The sequence below is a fragment of the Dermacentor andersoni genome, chromosome 7 (genome assembly GCF_023375885.2).
Source record: "Dermacentor andersoni chromosome 7, qqDerAnde1_hic_scaffold, whole genome shotgun sequence".
In the NCBI taxonomy this organism is placed as follows: domain Eukaryota; kingdom Metazoa; phylum Arthropoda; class Arachnida; order Ixodida; family Ixodidae; genus Dermacentor; species Dermacentor andersoni.
Window position 1 is genome coordinate 150,629,288 of NC_092820.1, and position 21,396 is coordinate 150,650,683.

The 21,396-nt window shown below is 46.3% G+C and overlaps 1 protein-coding gene and 1 long non-coding RNA gene across 3 annotated transcripts in view; one reads left to right on the forward strand and one right to left on the reverse strand.

Moving 5' to 3' along the window:
- The window catches only part of LOC126533593 (homeobox protein SIX6-like), a 72,003-nt gene extending 52,634 nt beyond the window's left edge, over positions 1-19,369 (forward strand). Inside the window, exon 2 of the mRNA XM_050180757.2 lies at positions 13,221-19,369. Within this exon, the coding sequence (XP_050036714.1) occupies positions 13,221-13,752 (532 nt within the window). The 3' untranslated portion in view covers positions 13,753-19,369. The remainder of the gene's footprint in view (positions 1-13,220) is intronic.
- The window catches only part of LOC129385553 (uncharacterized), a 449,244-nt gene continuing 434,383 nt past the window's right edge, over positions 6,536-21,396 (reverse strand). For both annotated transcript variants that reach the window (XR_011895851.1, XR_008613022.2), the window contains exon 4: positions 6,536-6,567. This is a non-coding gene — a long non-coding RNA (uncharacterized lncRNA). The remainder of the gene's footprint in view (positions 6,568-21,396) is intronic.

A 21,396-nucleotide genomic window follows, 5' to 3' on the forward strand; every position in this document is an offset into this window, starting at 1 on the left:
TGAGGTATAGTTCACACATGAATTTGGAACTGCGTAGTTCAACTTGAAACTAGTTCAGATTTCTGGTCTATGTGTTAAAATGTTGAAAGCAGGCCATTTGATTCAGAAAATTCAGAAACCGGTCATTCAGAAACTAAAAAAAAAAATGAAATTGGAGGGAACGCGATATGGCATTCAAAGATGCCAGAGTGCTTCCCACGCTTCGCGGCAACCGCAGGTTAGGTAACCGCAATGTTTACTGGGAAACGCTGGCGGCGGGTGCTATGCTCGAAGGCGAGCTTCGTGGTTCTATTTACAGCGAAGCTGTTTACCGTTAACGGCACAATCGTGTCCGCGGGCAGAAAAGTGCGAGCGAAAAGTGCCATCATAACCAATATCTCATACCCCGCAAAGCATGCAAAAATATATATATATATGCATCACCGACAACAACATGTCGAAAACCCGCGGAAGCAATGGCCCCGTAAGCAAGCAAAAAATGCAATGGATCATAGCCCCGTATATTATAGCATATCATAGTGTATATCACACTAATCAGTATAGTCACAGTAATACGAAGAACGTTTGCCAAAGTTTACGGTTTGTCTCGCCATATCGTAAGTGGTGGTCCCCCCACAGCTTTGCTGTCTAACCACCTTCAAAGGGAGGAATGGGTCCTGGTTTTTTTTTTTTTTTTCTTTTTTGAATGTACGCAAGGAACCGAGGGGCCCGCGCCGATCCTGCTAAAACAGACCTCAAACGGCTGCTGGAAAGCGCTATCGCGTTAAAAGGGGTTTCTGTTTCAGTTACCGCGTAACAGAATTATGTTTTCTCGTATAGTCAGATTACAATCCGACGCTATCATCTCTGTAGCTTGTGTGTAAGTGGCACTTTACGGTTTTTCAGACAAATTTTACTTAGAGAAGTTCAATAAGTTCAGTAGCTTCTTTGCGCTACACGGAGGGCCGGCTTGATTGGGTATGCGTGGTTCGATATGATTATTTCCGAAACGACGGCCTGCGCGGGACGCCGACGCCGGATTTTCTGCGACACGGTGCCCTTAACGCAATCTCATTAATATTTGAAGCAGTATTTCTAGAGCCTCAGATATCCGCACCCAAGCAGATACCGCGACACAGTAAATTACCGGCGTATCAGAGCGATTCCAAACAAATATAAAATGATAACTTTGAGAACGTAATAATGCAGTGAGCATTTATTTACACCACTGTCAAAGCAAGGAGAATGTGTACGCGTGCAGCAGCCAAACACGTTCACACATTTCCGTGACGTCACAGTGGGTGACAAATCTCCATCAGTATCGGTGTCTCTCGGGAATAAGTATTGAAGAGCGGTCGCACATAACCTTTTCGGGTGAAAGCTGCGGGCGAAAGTGCACTTTTGTGGGTTGGAGCTCGTACTGAATTCTTAAGTTGTCGCCGAGCATAGCTTAGTTTATGCGTTCGCATGAAATAGCAGCTTTCTTTATGTGAGCTTTGGCTGCTAGATCGCTAAAGCGCGATTTATCCGTGGTCCTTACGTCAGTATACTGCAAGCCGATTAGCTCCTACAATCTGTCTACACCGTTAAATCGCCGATAAGAGAGCCCGCCGTTTGTCATGGCGAGCTTTGTCATTTGTCATAGACGATTGCTTTGTCATAGACCATATTGCGGAAACGTTGGAGCGGCCGCCATCGTAACTGTACACTAGGGCGTTTTCCCACTTTAACAACCAACGCACAGTAATCCCTTTCATTAGCCCGAACGTGCGAGGTAAGTACGCTTCATGTTCCGAAACTTCTCGCATAATAGCGCGAAATGACAGAGCCAACGACCCTAACGTAAAACGGTATTACAATGAAGGGAACATCAGAAAGAAACCAACCAACCAACGAACAACAACGAAAGGACGCACTGATGCCTTATATACGTCCTTTTTCAAAATCTCGCTGTGTATACATACAAGGAACGCAGCAAGAGAAGTACCATCGCCATTTCCCGGGGGAGAATAACCAGTGCGGCTTTGTTGACGCATCGTTGACCGCCATTATGCACAGTTGCTGTATGCGGGCTCCTGGCGCATAGAGCATTTGGTGGACTGCCTCGAGAGAATGAAAGCTACACCCGGTTTTCAAGAGTGCGGCGCATTTTTCGCCGCGGCTTGCCCGTCACGAAACGCTACTATACGGTTGCAAGAAATGCAACAATGAACATCTACCTCATACATTATGCGTCACAATGAAAAAACCTGCTTATTTCGCCGAGTGACGATGCACGCAACTATGAGGACGAGTCCACCAGACTCCGTCGCCACGCTCGTGGTTCCCAGGCTCTCTCTCTCTCTCTCGCTATAACGAATGGGCGGTGCTTGTTCGTGGCGGTACAACGAAGGCTGCATACAGGGAGTGCGCGTCTTAAGAATAGAAGAAGGAAACGATAGATTGAAATAAATAAAAAGGAAAGGAAGAAAGATGCATGTGGAAAGGAGATTGGCTAAAGCAAGCGCATGAAAAGGAAAAGGGGGGAAGGGTGTCGGTGGTGTTTATCGCATTTACGCTTTCGTGCTTCCGAGGAGGGCACACACAGCGCGTGACAATGGGAAAGGAAACAGCTGCCTCCCTTCCCTCCCCTCCCCACCATGCACGCACCGTTCACCTTTTTCTTGGTTGGTGAAAATAGCGCAAGTAAGATGATGACGTATCGTTAGGGGCGGTGGTATTGTTGTTTTCTTCCCAGAGGGCTGCCATTTTACTGTTATTTTTTTTTTTTTTACTTCTGTCCTTTTCTCCTATACTGCTCACTTTTCTTTTTTTGGGAGATCGCTTACGCGTGGCTCCTCGGGCTTTTATGCGCGAAGGTCGTGCTACGACGCCCCCGGCATAAATTATTTAATGACCGCCCATTACACCACTCTCGAACGACTCGCGCACCTCACGTGAATTCCCGCGCATGCGGGAGTGGGGTCGGCGGGGATGGAGCACTGTCTTTATGCTTCCCGGGATCATTATGCGCGCAACACTGTGTACACGCGATGACGAAGCGACGCCTGCCGGCGCGTATATCATTAGAGACGGCTTGTTTGGCCCTGTCACGCTGGTCGCATCAGCCGCAGGGATAAAGCGTCATACGCATCCGCGTGAAAGTTATTACCAACCAATCCTACGTATGCTACTATATATATACCCGCAGCAACATGCTCTCTAGTCCTGCATTCGACGAGTGTTTACTCTGTTTTCTTTCTTTATTTTCGCTGGATATATGGGATCGTTTAGTTCCTCGCAGTTACTATCTAGCTTTGAGGCGCGCGCCGCCGCATCTCGTAACACGAACCGATGACGGGACGTCAACTGCTGTGGGCACGGAGGGTCGCAAGCATGTCGCTGGTTAATTCTGGAGACGCGTAAGAGAAAGGTAAGAGGTTGACGCTGAGTTATCCATGCCTGCTCGAAATTATCCACACGGATCCTCGCTGAGCAGTTCATAAGCTACGCACGTACCACGGTGACTGATTTATCATTATCAACGAGGCTTTCCACTTACACCATCTTCTTCCTGGAGCCTGTCCGCCCGGAATGCAGACAGGAAACGGATATAGGCCATGCTAAAGCGACAACTTAACTACGGTGTCTGATCCGGCCCGACCATGGCGAACTTGTAGCTTATGCGGTGCCTGTTGTGTGTCTTTCCAAACCTATTGTAAGCTTTTTCAGCTGTTACTAAAAATGGGACTGACAGCTGTTTCCATTGTCAGAACGGTCGGCTCCTATTTCTCTCGTCCACAAACTGAGCAGGAGCCCCTTGTTAAGGGATCCCTATGAATTACAAGCTGTTGTCACAATTAGTTGCAAGCGCGTGAAAGTGTTTTTTTTTTTTCAGTGCCTTCCAACAGCTGTAAACATTGGCGACGGGTCACTAGTACATACGGGAGCACGAACACAATAAATACTGTGGTATCGGCTGTGCGCACTTGAGACTGGTTTCGGAGAAATGGCGGCTCTTGAAATCTACGCTGCGTGCTGGGAATCTGAGGGATACACGCAACAAACGCTCAACTGAATCTAACGACTGGATGCTCCGAAACGAGAGAGAGAGAGAGAGAGAGAGAGAGAGAGAGAGAGAGAGAGAAAACGTGACCAAAATTCCGCACTTCGTCAAGGTCTATAATACCACACTACGGCGTCATCGGTTCATCCAAGCTCGATCGTCAGCGGACATTGTTAAAGAAATAGAAATGAAAGGATGCATCTCTGCTGGATATCCTTATAAGGAGGCGTGTAAGCCTGCTGCTAGGTCGCGACTAATAAAATAAAAAAATACGTGACACAGCAGCGGTGATCGATCACGATTCAGAACTTGAAAGGCCTGCTGGCTACTTCCTAGAGAGTCCCTCGAACAGGAGCGGTTTTCTAATGGATGTAGATGGAGGTAAGCCGATATCCCTTCGCACAGGCATTTCGCCCGTTGGGCTCGTCTTTCAGGAGACGTGCACGCTCGTGCTCTCCGACCGAACAAAAGAAAAAAATCAAAGGCGCGCCAAGGTGCCGGCCTCCAAGCGATTCACGTAAGGACGTCGTGTCCGACTCGATTTTGTACGGACCCCTTTTTTTTTTTTTTACTGTAGAGAAGACGTGCACTCAGTACGCGTACATTGAAGCGATCGTGTGCTCCATCCCGTATGAGTGTACAGCTCGTCTTTTTTCACGCGCTAGCGATACCAAGGCCTTGGCGGCGGACGGCGCACGCCCGAGAAGCGTCCGCACGAAACAGGATATATATGCGGACGGAACGCAATCGAAAAGAAAAAAAGGGAAGTACTTAGAAAAAGACATAATAACGGAATTCAGAGGCGTACGCGGTACGGCCAGGGCCCTGCAACGAGCGGGAAAGTCAAAAATAAGGAAAGGCACGTCCATTTTCACGCGGGATCACGCGTAGATATCGGCGAGGAATCGGAGGAATCGGATATCGCGTTCCGATGTAAATGCACGGGCAGACGCGTTGTGTACGAGCATCGTCTCTGCTTCACGGCAGGCACGAAGGCAGGCGATATCATCCGAAGCTTAATCGGAATGCCATTACGCATCGTGCTGTAGCGATGGCATGACTCAACGTTGTATTTTACTTTTAATTTCTTCCTGCTTTTCGCTTAATTTGCAAAGTGAGCAGCACTTCTAAGTCGATTGATACTCGCTACGCGATGTGAGTATAACTACTTGCGAGGGACGATTCCGTGATGCAGCATTAACATCGCGCGGGTTCCCTTAGTCACGTGTTGCAACGTGTATGTCGTGCCACTCGAGCACACATAACTCTGGCGTGAATGAGAAAAATGAGGACCGGAAGAGGCTAGTTAGGTCGTAACTACAAGAAACGGTATGTTCTGTGATGGCCATAGTTCTCACGTGCTAAACGACATTTTACTGAACCATCAACTGTTTCTGCATCAAGAGTTAAAATGAAAGCCTGTGACGTCTATTGAGTGAGGCATTTGTAGACCATAATACAAGTTCACTTGTTAAGTAATCTTCTTTGTTACTTCTTAAGTACCTCTAAATAAAGTTACATTAAATACTTTGATTGTACTCTATGTTATGCCGTATGGAAGTCTATAACGTCCGCGTCGCGCTGTTCCATCTTATAACACTTGCACTGCATTTTCGCTTCCACGACGGTCTTCACGCACTTACAAGCGTTGTCGTAATATATTGCCCTGCCACGCAATCTACACTGACCATTCTGGTTTTTATTCTGGCTATTGTTTCTGATTGTCTTACGTAGTATACGCATTGGCTACGAAATCCATTTCGTGTTAACACTACTGCCATGCCTTCTCGGTCATATTAATGTCTAACATGAATGCACCGCAGAATATCGTTTTGACTCTGCCGCCGTCCTTTGTTTTAGATTGGCTGAGATTCATCAAGCAGTCATTGAGACGAGTTTCCCCTTTCGCCAACCTCAATTCCTTTTCGCTCTTTGTCACTGTATATATATATATAGTGATACATAGAATCACAGGATACAGCACAGGAATAGTTCCGTATATTCAAAAGAGCGTAGGAAAAATTACACGACTTTACTGACGTTTCGGCCGCGGGAGCGACCCTCGTCGGATATATATATATATATATATATATATATATGCAGAAAATCTAACCTATGAACATGTGATTCTTGGTGTAACTAGTTGACAGCCAAGTTTAACTCCACTTACGAGAGTTTTCACACTCCTCTATGGAGTAGGTTCCCGTGTGCTTATGAAGAGGAGTAAACGCACTCCATCGGGAGGTACTAAACTTCTAGATGAAAGGGAGTCAAATGACGCACATCCAGTTACTCTGGCAGACGGAAGAGCCAGCACTCCCTTGCGTTCATATGAGAGTTTATACGCGTATTGCTCCTTCCATCGGCTCCACATACACCATTTCGAAGACAAGCTTCCGCTTAAATTTTCATCTTTCTTTCTTGTAAACCACTTTGACTTACAAATATCTCATGTTTGATTATGCAAAGTTCGCACATTCTTTGAAGTCAACAGTCGATAAAATTCACTTACTTTGGTCCGCAGATGTGTACGAACGGCTTGCCTGCATCAGTGCACATATATTAGACGGGAAAAAAGTGTAATCCCACTAATGCGCAGACTGACTATACACAATTTACACAACTTGCCAAAAAACGTGATACTTCCTGTAGAGTGGCACAGTCTATATATATATACACACATATATATGCCAAGCGTAATATATACAGAACGTTCTTTAGCTCCTCAAAATCTTTAAAAATAGCACGCGGCAAATAGCGCAATTCTAGCCCTTCATCTCTATTACTCAATGAGGCGACGGTTACTTCCACGAGTCAAACTAATTAATTGAACAATTATCATAATTACGCTAATCAACTTTTCTAAATTATTTACATTACGGTACAACTCAATCTGCCAATTATAGCCGGTGAGTTCGCAAGACGTATCCTATGTGTTTCAATGCACAGAACAGTTTTCTTACGAAAAGTAATTGGAACGCCAGTGCATATCCTCGGAAATTTTGGAAATTGTTATCTCCAAACTTTTGCAGTGCTGAGAATTCGTTTCACGCGGATACGCCCTGCGAACGGACCGGCTATGATTTGTAGATTTAAATACGTGCCCTAATGTAACTAATGAAAAGCTAAGTCGTCTGATTATGTTAATTATTCAGTTAAGCGTTTTCATTTTTTATAGAAATAATGACCGCCTCATCGAGTAATCCCAAGGGTTAGACTTCTGCTCTCTCGCAGGCAACTTTTTTTTTAAATTTGTAGCAGCTAAACAAAAGCACCCTATTCATATTGCGCACTTTCATAATTTTGCATTTTCTTTCATAGCAATGCGGGCTCTAGAAAACTTTTACACCCTTTGTATCCGGATTAACGCGACGCCCAAAAGTAATCATCGTTAATCTTACGCGCAAATCCTCCATTTACCGCATTGCACTCACTGCTTTTCTGCTAGGAACACCGAGTGGACGTTGATATAGATTTAGATATAGATTTAGATCACTTTCTGAGGGAAAAGATGAACAACAGCGAGTTCGAGTTTTCCCCAGGAGTCGATATTAGAGTATGTGCTTCACGCACGAAGTGGCTTCGAATTACAGGGCAGCGCCTTTAGCAACCGCGAAGCCGCGACATTGACCCGACGTTGGCCCGACCACACTGTGTCGCCCACAGTGGCGCGCTTGGCGAACTCGCCACCGTAACATCATGCGGACACGGCGAGCCCGACAGGTGGGCCGAGCCCGTATCTAAATCCGAGAGGATGCACGGGGTAATCGGCGTCGCGGTCACACCTAGAGCGTTTCCGGCTTTCCTTCTATAATTCCCGGCGGAGTCTGTCCTGACAGCTGGGGGTTAATGAAACACACGTGTTCTACGTGCGTGCACTTCCAAAATGTGATCACGTGCGCGGGTACCAGGGGCCGAAGGAGGACACGTTAGTCTTTTGTTAAGATTACACAGTGCTGCAAGATCCTAGCCGTCTGATGCATTTACGGGAGAGACGAGATTACGAAGGCGTTTAATGAGAGAAACGGTATACACTGCTGGCATCCGCCCGAACGCTATATCGCTTAAAGTGAATTCAAAACATGCTCAGGCTAAAACATATGTCTGCAATATTGCGTGAGCAAGGGGAAATGAATAATGAACATCGGTTTGCTCTTTCCGGTCCCATTTCTTGCGCTGTTGTCCTATACGATTAAGCCATATGTGCGAACTGTTCCTGAAGTTCAGAAGTTATTCCTGTAAGCAGCTCGACGCGCACGCAAAGTTGCGCAGAGGAATAACGTTTGAACCTAAGCTCAACAATAGTCTAGTATGTAACAAAAGTCTGTCTGAACAAACCTCCGAACTGAAGTTCAATTGATCTTCTAAAACGTGTCTATTGAAAGCTATAGAAACTCAGCAGAAATACTATAGAATATGAAATCTTTCCAACGGTGCATGCAGTCGTCGACACGCGCCAGAAGGTTGTGCAAGGTGTCGTCGTGTTTCCTAAACGCAAACTGAATCGATACCACGTTTCCTGGCCTCTCAAAGTGTTCACTCCTCGCATTAAGGAATGAACACCACAGCGCGGCTATTAAGAAATGCATAACAACAAATGAAAGCCAATTTAATCTTAATCTGAGGGCGTGACGTAAGTGCTGACGTGTTGTTATTTAAGCTATTCTGGAAGGGATTTGTGTGGAGGTGCCTTCGGGAAGGCGACCAGTCCAGGTGTTGTCACATGTTGAAAAAGGACATTCATTGGCCATTTAGCGGCAAAATGCGAGAGAAATGCGTCAGCATTACGCCGCACCTCTTTGATGTCCCGAATCCACGATTGAAAACACGTTCAGGACACTGCAACGCGTTGTTCAACAGCTCACTCGACACACGTCGAGGAGCGAAATCCAACTGACGCTGGTCTGCTCCGGACCACCGTCAGTTACACTATATATATATATATATATATATATATATATATATATATAATTCCAATCACATTCCAATCTCGAATGTGTCCTAAACGTTGCCAAGATATGACCTTCAAAAGACAAAGCCTCAGCTACCATAATGTCTACACGTGGTACACAGTCTACGAGCAATTATGTTACGATATTAGCAGTGTTTCCCTTTGCATTCCCGGCAAGAGATTATGGCGAAAAAAACAAAGCATCACGGTTATAGTGCATACGCAAAACAGATAGGAAGAGACGGTGCAGCAGTGGTTAGCCGAGCAGGCGAAAACGCGAGACGTGGGCGAAGCGGTGGCGTCTGCGTTCACGAAGACGTCATCCCTGAGCAAAATACGACGCACCCGTGGCTTTATCCGTCGAAACAGTTCGGTGCAGCGTGCCGAAAGCCCACGCTGCGAGAACTACAGCAGTGCTGCTGCTTACGCCCGGCGATAGAGCCCCCCTATTTGGCTACCTTTCATGGACGGTGATTCTGTTCAATACCAGCCATCTTTCAAACAGAGGTACTCGTTCAAAATGAAAGGGACTCCCCCACAATGTTTTTAAACAGAGACTAAGGAGAAATGTTATATCAGCTTAGGCTCATGCTAATATAGTGCTTTGTAAAGTATTGTTTCGAAGATATGTCTTCTTAATTCCGCAGTAAGAGGTTGTTAAAGTTACGGTCAACATTTCATTTTTTTTTTTTAATTTCGCGTTCGAACTTCGAAATGCGACCCCAGCCGTCGGAAATTGAACCCGCGACCTCGTGCACAGGTACAGAACGCCATACGCACAGAGCGTCCGCGGCAGGTCTTTGGGATACAATGCGAGTCAAACCTCTTTATAACGAAACGAGCTATATAACAAAATAATAGATATCAAGAAGTGAAATTCCCCTTGAAATGCTCGTTTGGATTCGTAGTGCGGTCCATGCAATAAACGATATAACGTAGTAATTCTCGCTCTTGCAACTTCGTTATAACGAGGTTTTACTGTAGTCCACCTGAACTACGTCTGAACTCAAGCTCTCATACCGCATGACATCACGGCTTTCTGCTGCAGGAACTTGGAAGTTTTCTCACTTATCGAGCCTGAAGGAGGGTAATTCAATCATATGGCTCGTATTACTTTAGTGAAAAGGATACTAAGTGAAAACATCAACTCAAGATGAATTTTCGGTTGTATGGTCGCCCACACTTCTGCCTGGAGCGCTCGAGCGATGAGCTGCCGTGGGAAAGTACAGCAATGACACAACAGCTGCCAGGTTCAAGGTACCGGGGTGAATAATGCGTTGCCAGGGTGTCATTGTTACTTCAGCTGATCGCAGGCATCGCTTGTCAAACCGGTTAACAACTCAGAGATACCGATATCTCTGCATCATAGCGTACCAATTCGGCGCTCTAGACACAACTGTGGACGTCTGCACTTTCTGAATTGTGATTAAGCGAGATGTTATATTGGTGAAAGCTTCGTAAACCAGTTATGGGGCACAAAAAATTAAAACAAATTACACCACGTCAATAGATCAATATTGCCGCAGCGTCATCCGGTGACGCCACACATGTTCGCAACGTCCGTTTCACGATAATTTACTACTCACTAGAAATAAATATCGTTGCACTGCGTATTTGTGTTATCTAAGACTCATCCTAATAGCTTTAAAGAACTCTTTCCGCGGAAAACAGTACCAAATTTAAGAAAATACTCGATATCCGTGCTATATTCTAGCGCAGAAAGGAGACAGTCAAATCACCAAGAGAAGACAGAGCGGTGGTTATCAGTTAACGTTTATTGTTGAATCCTGCAGAATGTATAAGCCTATATCGGAGTTGGAAAGTGTGGCATACGCAAGCACAACTTTTTTTTTTCACATCGAGCATTGCAGCATACACATTACACGCGTGCCCAAGAAATAATTTAAACTTGCATCCGTAAAGTCGCCCAACGCAACAAGCGTGACATCCGTGGCGTCAGCCCGACGAGCTCATCGGTTCCGCAGTTTGGATGAAAGAGCGGGAAGATTGGCCAGCTAAGCGTTCTGCGATACGGCCGTCATTTTTGCCGCCAATAACCACCCACTTTCGCACCAACAAAATCTACATAGAACTTTGTAGCAATATTCTGTCATGCTTAGGTTGCTTAGTATTTATGTTTAGTTGTCTTAGTGAATGTATAACTTAGTGAATATGTTAGCTCGTCGCGGTAATATGCGGAAGAACAGCAGGGCTCGACCGCGGTCTTCACCTCAGACTTCGGTGGCGCTGCACGGATACGTTCGAGACGGCGCCCAGACGCACTACGGACGACGATGGGGCGAGGGGAGTACTACGCGGGAAGCGGAAAAGCCAACCGGGCAAAGAAAAAAAAAAAAAAGCAAAGAAAAGGGTGACCGAACGAACCGCAAAGCAACGGCAAATATGAACTCGGCGATGTGGCACAGGCGCGCCTCGAGACAAGGGCGAACGCTATATCGCCGTCGCACCGAGCCGGCGCGAATCCTTGAATGAATCAAAGGCGCGGGGCAGAACAGGGGGCGCTGGCGAGGCAACTGTCAGAAAACGGGGGAGGAGGAGCGAAGGGAGGAGAGAGAGGATGTTTCGGAAGAGGCTCTGATGACACCACGCTAACAGAGGAGGAGAGCAAAGAGAGGGCGCGAGAAGACTAGAAAGGAGAGGAGGTTAGAAGGAGCGAAGGCGAGAAGTGGGGGCAGCGCGCGTTATAAAGGCCGCAGGAGGGCGCCGTAAATAAATCATGCCGGAAAGAAGTGGCGATTGAGCCGGCGAAGCGGCCGTCGAGGATATCTCGCCGAATGGGCAGAACCCCAGCAGACGAAGGGGGCGAAGCGAAGAAAGTCTTGTAGACGAAGCGAGAGGCGTGGTGGAGACGAGAGAACGGACGTACACGCCAGACGGAGCAGAAGGCTAGTATATACGAGTGTTCCACTGGTTTATTTCCGCGTCTGTATTTGCATTTTGGTTCGTTCGGGTCGCTCGTTGGTGTAGGGGATGAACCGGAGACGCGGGGCACCCGCAGCTAAGCCTGACCTGACGGCCGTATCCGAAAGAGGGCGTGCTCGAGGATTTAGCGTATACGCTAGCGCAGAGAACGTGTAGCGTATATCTTTTCCTTTCCTTGTTTTTTGACGCCGGGTGTTCCCGATTGAACGTACGACTTGTCAGGCGACAGCACAGACATCCGGCCAGCAGCGCTATCACGAAGAAGTTCTCAAGGCCCGCTGTTGGATGTTCTGCGCAAAATGAATAATAATAATAATAATAGTAATAATATTAATAATAATAATAATAATAATAATAATAATAAAGTAACAGTAATAATAACAATAGTGAATCTGGATACCAGCGCTTCCGTTGGATGACGTGCAGGACACAATGAGAGAAGCCCGTGTCCTTGGTGGGCGAACAAACAATAATGTGTTGCATGTTCGAAGCCTAAGCGAAAACGAACACCGCCAGAATTAGTATTCATAGAGCCTTGCGATACATAATAGCTTCTGTGCCCTGCGTGTGTTCATGCACACGTATTCCAGGGCGAATAGATATTTTCCTCCTCAGCTCTCTGAGCTTCTGCTTGCTATGTTGTAAACACTGGCGCAAACTCCCACTCATTTTTTATTCTGCAATTACAAGACACAGGCAGCAGCTACACTCTTTTACATAAAATAAGTGGTATGTGAAAGCGGGAACGGTGTGATCTCAAATAACACCGTTTTCGTGGACTGCGATAGCAACTGACGAAGGCGAAAGTTGAAGAGTGTGTGTGTGTGTGTATATATATATATATATATATACGCGGTCAGCTTCAATTTCTTAAGTTGCTTACTAGTAATAGAGGTACTAGTACTAGTACTTACTTAGTACTTACTAGTAAATGAAGAGTAAGAATTACCAGCTTTCTCCTCATTTGAATGTGCTTCAAAAGCTCAACTGTGCTTTTTAAAGGAAACGGGACTCATTGAAAAACCTACAGAATGTGCTAACTGATGCTTTCCTTTTTTTTAATCATCTCTTTTAAATTTTTTTCTGCCCCTTATTCTATGCCCCTGTGGAGAGTAGCCAACCGGACACTTAATCTGGTTAATCTGTGTGCCCTTTCACCGCTTGTTTTCCTTCCCTCCTTCCTAGAAGCATTCCTGCATGCAGACACGTCGCTAGAGCTAAGCATTTATCTTATAATTCCCGTTATACGCTCCATTCTGACAAAGGGCTCCGCCCCTTCGCTTTCTTTTCTTGTCTGCGCAGGGACCCTAACGACAAGCTGCCCACCAAAGGTTCGGGCAACAGCAACCACTCGAGCAAGTCGGGCTCGGACTCCGGCGGCTGCATGAGCCCCCCGGACAGCAGCACCTTGCTCAAGTCGGACCGGCATCACGGCGGAAGCAACAAGGCTTCTCCTCCGCCTCCTTCCTCCATCGTCACTTCCGGCGGCGTGCCCCACCACTTGCACTTGGGCGGGCTTCCGGGCAGCCCCGTCACGCCCACCACCGAACTGTCACTGCACCACCCGCACAGCATGAACGGCCTCTTCGGCTCGGACCTCAAGAGCTCTTCTTCGACGGGCGCTCCGGTTCTCGCGCCTTCGGTGCACCCGACGTCCACGCTGACGGCAGCGGCCGCAGCAGCGGCGGCCGCGGCAGCTTCCGGAGGAGGGGACCCCAGTTCCGTGCTGCCGGGCACCGGGGCGAGCGGCTTTCGGCTCGGGCATCCGCTGGTTTCGGCCGCGGCGCTGAGCGACCTCAGCCTGGGCCTGACGCCCGACTACCAGGCCTTATGACAATCAGTCGCGGGGACCGCCGCCGGAGAGTCGGCGTGGTCCCCGCTCTGCCTGCTCCCCCCGGAACCGCACCTGATGGCGGCGCAGTCCAGGGGAGCCGCGGCCGCTGCGGCTGCGGCCAGGACCGAATCTATGTTCTGCACGTAACCAGGCCAGACTCGTGCAGTCGTCTATTTGAACAACGCGCAGCTCCTGGACAAGGCAACGCACCCCCTCCACGTCCAGGAGCTCACGGAGGCCCTGTGCTAAGGACCACGACTTCGTCCTCGCCGTAGCGCAATCAGGATGACACTGGCTTTATGCAGCAGGAAAGGCTACTCGTGGGCAGGTCCTTGAAACCGCTCACATGTAGCTCGCCTAGCGACGGTGTTTGGAAGAAAGGCGCTACAGCGACAATGGAGACAGGCACTTTGCCAGATGTGACGGTGCACGTCTTGTGTGTGGTCACCAATATGACTCCGACGCTGGGTCCTAAACATCCAGTAAACAGCGAAAAGGGGTATGCGCTGGACTTCCTTGTGCGATATTCAGTTGAGAAACGGTATCGACGACTACGAGGTGTGTCAAGACGGTGGAGAAATGTCCACGGCGACAATCGCAAGTTTCATAATCGTGAGAATAGCCGTTTCTATATGCGGTCGAGAAAACTGCCTTGGCCAAAGCGTGCTACATTGCAACGCATACCCACGAGCCTATGTGTTCACAGAACAAACTACTCCTGACTTAGGAATGGCCCTTCCGGGGAATCACCTACGCCAGCTTAAAGGCAATGAAAATGCCCATTTTCTTAAGGAAAAGGAATCAAAGTCCGTTTTCGTTCACGCAATAACGAATTAGGCTTCGCGGTTTCGACTTCTTACAATCTCACTTGCCGAATCAAGATGTAATAGTGGGATAAAAAGGTTCAGACGATCAGAAGGTTTACGAGAGTAAGCAATGTCCACAACAACCTGCCAGCTTGGTCATCGCCTTTAGCGGGCTGCCTCCGTGACATCCCTGTCAGTGTACAGTTCAAGCTTGCCTGCCACTACGTAAGCCAGAAATAAGAGTGAGTCCGGCATTGAAATGTTGGGTGGATTGTTCAGCCGTTCCCGAGCATGCTAGTCTTAAAGTGTTAAGCTCGGAGGTTTGCCACGGCGAGTCGTCCATGGGAAACGACATTGTGTGTGCACCGTTGTGGATGAATGTGTGATTGTGCTCGAATGATTGACAGAAGCGTGGCGGTGGATGCAAATCAATCGCCAGCTGTGCTTTGAAGCGAGAAGACATTGTGTGGTTTTGTGTGAGTGCCCCGCAAGCTGTGTCGGGACATTCATGCTGACTCATCCAGCACACTGCTCTTAACACTCTTGTGGTTGTTCCTGACCCATGTAATTTTGCATGGAGTGTGCAAGCAAGGGGACAGTTCGCATTGCGTTCGGTGTGTCTACATTGTGAGGTGAGCAACAGCGACTGCTTTGCTTCAAAACCGGCAAGAAAAAAAATGACCCTTGCGTTGTAAACGAGGCTGCGCCAACAAAACGTTCGCTTCAAACAGATATCTTCGACGCGGTGCTATGTGCCCCGGAACATAAACCAGTGGTGTTGTGGTGGTTTGCAGTGATGTGCGCTGACGTGCGGAACCAAAGAGGCTAGGGAACTTGCGCGCCTCACAGCAAAACACAGATGTCCCGGCGTCGTCAGCAAGGACCAGGAGGTTATTTCCAAAGCCAACTCTACGGGAATAACGATAGCAGGACCACGTAGAGAGAGACGGTGTATAGATTTGACTATCATTCTGACGACAACTCTGGACCGTTTCCTTTCATCGTTCCAGAATAGATATTGAACACTCTGCCCAGTGTTTATGTGTGCATGTACGTGTTTGTGCGGGGCAGGTGGAGAGAGTTTGGACTCTCGACTTGGAACGCTTTTGCACGAAAATGTGGTTATTATGACATATGCGCTCACAGCAAGCCCCCTCCTCCCTTTTTCCCACCTTCGTTCCGTGTATAGATTCTAGTCTTTCGCTCTCTCAGACGAGAGCTCATGTCACGTGCAATGAGAGCACGTCGCTTTTGCCGCTGTCTCTCTAAGACTTCGCGAACGCGTGCACCACCAATCGCGTGCAGATGCCTCTCACTGACGTCACGACGACTTCTACTCAAATACGAGGGACTTCCCAAAGAATTCTCGCCCATCTGCTAGCTAGTGATACGTAAAAGAGCATTACGAACTTTCATTCATGTTACGTAACACGAGTTTAGGCTCCGTAGGCAAAGATTACAAATGGCAAACGCTAGTTCCCAGCCATCCATTTTTGATTATGGGTGCCCGCTCCCCCTTTATATTATAAAGAGTATCTGCTTATTTCGCCTTACTTCATTCACACGATGTGGCATGCACAGTGAGAAGCGTCACTCCAGTCAGCATTACAACCTGGGAGAGGAGCACTCTACTGTAATGGTACCTATGTTTGTCGGGAAACTCTACAATTCGTACAGCTAACTGCTACAGCGCCTCTGAGCTCCCTGGCCAACTGTTTTGCTCACCACCGGAGATCTCCGAGGCCTCTCCTTATGGGCCCTCTGTAGATGTCACCGTGATGATGCAGTTTAGACTGTCCACAAAGGTGCAATTTAGCCGCGCCTCATCGTCAGCGCCGCAATATTAGTGATTGCTTTTAGAAATTAAAGGATCTTGAAACAAGCTAAGCTACTACAATGAAATGATTTCGCGCTATTCACTACTCCATGGAGATATCTAGAATATTGCGAAGATCAATGGGAATTTCTCACGACTCGGCCGTAACCTGTGCAGGTTTCGTTGTGACGTCACGTGCAAGGCATCTGCGCAGATTCTTGAACGACACTTTCACTCGACACGGGAAAAAAAAAAACAAGAAAGAATGCGAGTGGCGACCCGAAGCAATAGCCGAAGCTAGTTGTTCAGGTCAGCGCGAAACCAGCACCAGTCAGCGCTGCCGGCAAGCGCACGAATGAAATACATTTATTTTTATTGTTTCGTACGATCACCACAGCGTTGAATTTGGTGCCGCCAGTGCTGGAACGTATACGACATCGCCCTGTAGCACGCAGCTGCTGTCAGGTATAAACAAGCTTTGTTTCTTTTCTTTTCGTTTCTTTTTTTTTCTGCGTTAGTGACCAAAATCTCTGTCGTGACAGAACGAGCCTCCATAGCGTCAGTTTTAACGAGTGTCTGATAACAGTTTGTCCAAATGCAGCTGAACCTGACCATAACAAAGTCGCATTGTAGGCGTAGATTTCTTTCGCTGTATCCAATATTCGTTATAAAGGTAAACACATGAGTTGGCTGAACAAATCTACTTGAAGCGCCCTCGCTGAAGAAGTTTGAAGGAAAACTGCGTGACCATGCAACGCAGGCGAGCGTCAAGAATTCGTGTCTCGATATAAGCATGCAGCGTGTTCCTTACCTTCCCGCGGCCTCAATATTAGCGGAAAAAGACGGAGTGCAGAATGAGGTTATTTGATATCATAAGCCACACTGTTAATCAAACTAGTGCAAGGCTTTGTTTTCTGCCACTGTAGTGGTAGAAAACAAAGCCTGCGATCACCTAAGGTAGACACTTTGAGAACTGGATCAGTGAAGCCGAAGCAGTGGTTGACACACTTATAATGAATAAGTTCGGCAGCCACCTGATGCACCCCAAATTGATAGACAGAAAAATTTACTTCACTGTACTTTATGGAGCCTTACATTTTCAATTCAATTATAGCTGCTGAAGGCTATCCATAGATTTTGCAATGAAATTTTACATTGAGTTGATTTTATGAAATAGTTCGTTATACCAACGGTTTTTATATTGCAATTCCACTGTATAGCGATACCGGGGGAAAAAAACTTTTTTTCTACAGTCCTGTGTACAGAAGGAAAAGCTCGCTATGTAGTCACTGTCGAACGTTTTGGTTGTTTTGTGTTTCATGACGTCACTTTCACACCATCTTGTTTTTCGGCAAAAAAAAAAAATCTCGACGCGTGCAAGCGATCACAATATTTTTGTGCTGTTGTTTTCTTTTATCTCTCTCTCTCCCTTGTGCTTTCAATTCTCAAATTTCTTTCTTCATTTTCGTCGTACTTTCAGGTTTCCAGCTGTTGTGATAGCGGTGTAAAGTAATATTCCAAGGCACAACGTATTCTTTATCTGTCCTTTTTTGTTTGCGGGCTCGCACGAACGCACGCATTGGCCGCGTTGCGCGTACTAGACTGCGAGAGTAATATTCGACTGCTGCCTACGTCGCGGCAGCAAACGGCTTCGCGCTGTTAACATCAAAGAGCGTGCGAGTTGCGTAATCTTCTTCGTCGCAATGATATCAGCATTGGGATTAGGGCACCACTCTGTAAAATATTTTACTCCCTTAAAAACGAAAAAGGGTGTAAATGTGTCTATAACTCACGCCCTTAGGGTGTGATTTATATAACTGACATCTTAAGGGTGTGAGTTATGGACACATTTACACCCTTTTTCACTTTTAAGGGTGTAAATTATTTTACAGTGCATTCGAATACTCTAAGCTCGATAAGCTTTATTGAAAGATAACTTTGGTTGCAGCTGAATGACAGCGGACGGTTCACCTGTCTAATAACGGTTACGTAACCACTGATCGAAATTTCCCAATAGAACAGTGTTAATATTACTTAATAAACAGGGTCTTTCAGGATTAAATTATTCATGCTGGGTGAACGCGGAGAAAAAACACGGAGATAGCAAGATGCCAGCACACAAAAGCATTCAACGGACACGAATGAGAAAGAATAATTGAGTTACCGCTAGACTGGTAGCCTGTATTTATTGAACGGGAAATTAGTAAACATATTGTGATCGCGGTGGAAACTTTAATACAGAAGGAAGCACGCAGAAGCACCGCCACCCCACAATTCCCACGGCAATTTGCCTTGACATAACAAATTCTGATATTGCAAGGTCAGGGCTAGTTATTTGTTCGTTCACTAAGCAAGGTTACGTTGGTCATGAAAGTAAAGCCCGCCAACGTTATTGGTACTTGTTTTTCTGCTCGAAGGCAGTAGGAACCCGGGTAGATATTGCGAGAAGCGCGTGACGTCACACTCACGTACGTCACTGTGACCGAAGTTTCAACGCGAAATTCAAGAAGTTTCCGTTAGTTTCCTGCACTTGCAATCGATATGCTTTTCGGCTTTCTCTGCCGTAGAAACTGTTGGTATAGTTCTGGAAGGATAACCCGCCGGTCTATCTAAACCGGTTTAGTGTCTATCTTCAGTGTCCCAATAATTGCACGTGATGTGTCCACTTTTTTGCAGGCTACGGAAAGCGCTTTACGAAGCTCTCACACTGTAGCAAGGGTACGAAAGTGTGCTTTCATTTCTTTTATTAGCTGGTTAGAAGGAAAGTGACAAGGTAGGAAGCGCGGCGGCCATATTGTCCGGTCGTTGAAGAAAGCGTACGCGATGAGTGTGCGCGCGCGAATATTATAAATAGACCTACGAGAGTTATATATGGAGTTTGCGTGTGTGCCAACACGTCTCTGTCAAAACAGTGTACATGCCTCTTTCTCCATTTTTTTTTCCTTTTTGTAAATAGGGAAACGATAGTATAAATAAATGGATGGGTGAAAACGAACTTAGGTCTTTGTTTGTTTGTTTGCTTGCTTGTGTGTGTGCTGTTTGTTATTTATTTACAGCGAGAGGACCGCAAAGTTATGTTACTGAGAAAAATGAGAAAGAAAATGAGTAATCTTAGAGCCCGGCATCTAAAGATCATATAAAGAACCTCAATATGGGTAGCGAAGAATAGAAACAGTAAGAACTTCCGAATATTGCTTTAGAAAAATTCTCACTACACCAAGAACCTAACACAGAGCTGCTAATGTAAGGACAACTTACTCGATGTAGAAAGCCAGACCATGTGTTATTTTCTAATGTTTCTGAAGCCATAGCGGTCACATGCACAAGGGGAGCTCAATTTTGCCGCAGGGGAAGCAGCGTTCACGGAAAATTGGGTATCACGACCTCGAAAGAGCCCACACGTTATGTTATCAACACAGAAGTGCTCGTTCTTGGTCTGTTTAGATCAAGATGTCTACGAAAGGACGCTCATAGCGATGACATGGATAAGAATAAATAAGGTTCTGCTAAAGCTTTTTCTATGTGCAAGACTTGGGTAGTTTCGTTTTCGCCATTTCGTTGTATTACCGCCTGTAGTCACAGAGCGAGCACGAGGAAGATACAGCGAAGTCAGACGCACAGTGCCGCCTGGTGCTGAAGAAAACACTGCAACGCGCGACTCTCACTTTACTGATGTCCTATCGCCAAGTGCCGGTAATAGGTAAATGCACTCCACGGGCGAGTAGAAGAAAGTGGTCTGCGCCACCAAGCACAAGTGACCTGCTGCAAAGCCTGCTGGCAGTGCAATTTCAGGAGGGAAAGTTTTGCGCGCGCTCTGCATTCACGTGTTCCCTTTTACAGTGGATTGCACTGTACAGGTAAAGTTGGGAAGACATAGTTGCGCCTATATAGGGCGACACCACTCCAAATATCTGGACGCGAGATTCAAGGTGATTTACAGAAATTAAAGAAGAAAAAAATGAAAGAAGACGGAAACTAATAATATGAAAGCTTTCTTGCATTTCTTTTCTGTTTTCTAAATAGGCCGATGCGGCCTATTCAAATACATGTAAAACGCAGAAACGCTTTTCTGAGGTAACCCCTTGGACCGATTTTAATAAAATTTGTTGCACTTGAGAGAAAACGTTAAATTCTAGTGACTGTTGGAAGCGGAATTTCGATTAAGGGCGTGCATTTTGAAAAAAAAAAATTCATACATTCGAGAGCTTGAAAAAATAAAAGACGAAGTTTACACATTAATAGCTCTGCATCAAGAACATATATCGTGGTTCTGTAAACTGGATCAATCAAGGATCCTGCAAGAGCTGTATTTTCATATTACTATTCCTTTCACGTTGATGTGTAACAGATCAATTTTGTCCGCTTTAGATGTACTATTAGAGACAATTCGCATAATTATGATATTACTTGTCATTGTCGAGTTACAAAGTTGTAAACTTGATAGTTCCGTCTTTTGAAAATTTCAGATATGGCCAGTTTCAAAAAAAAAAGTGGCGACCTAAATAAAAAATTCGAAACCAGCAGTCACTATATCTTAAGTTTTCCTCTTAAATGCAACAAACCTCGTCAAATTTGGTGCGGTGGTTGCCGAGAAAAATGTATTCTCCTCTTTCCTGTATTTATATAGGAGCACCTGAGCTAAAGCTCCCTCTTATAAGCTCAAAACTTGTGAGTGTTGCTGCTGTATCGAGTGTTGTTATTGCTTACGTAAGTAGCCATGTGTCACATAGCGCTAAGATATCAACCAACTTGACCACGAACCTACGAACCTTTGGATAAGCTTCGGGTAATGATGTACAGTAATACTGTAATAACGTAGCCATCAGTTACAAGCAGTGCACACGGAGCAGTCCATACAGTGCGGCAAGGGTTAGAGTGATGCGAGGAAAGCGTGATAAAAGAAAAAATATCTACGTCCAACGCCTACGTCGGAATCGATGTGAAGCGAAGGTTTATCGAAGCGGTGAATTAAATGCTATGCAACGAATGCCAATGTGTACAACTGCTTTTGCTTACATCCTA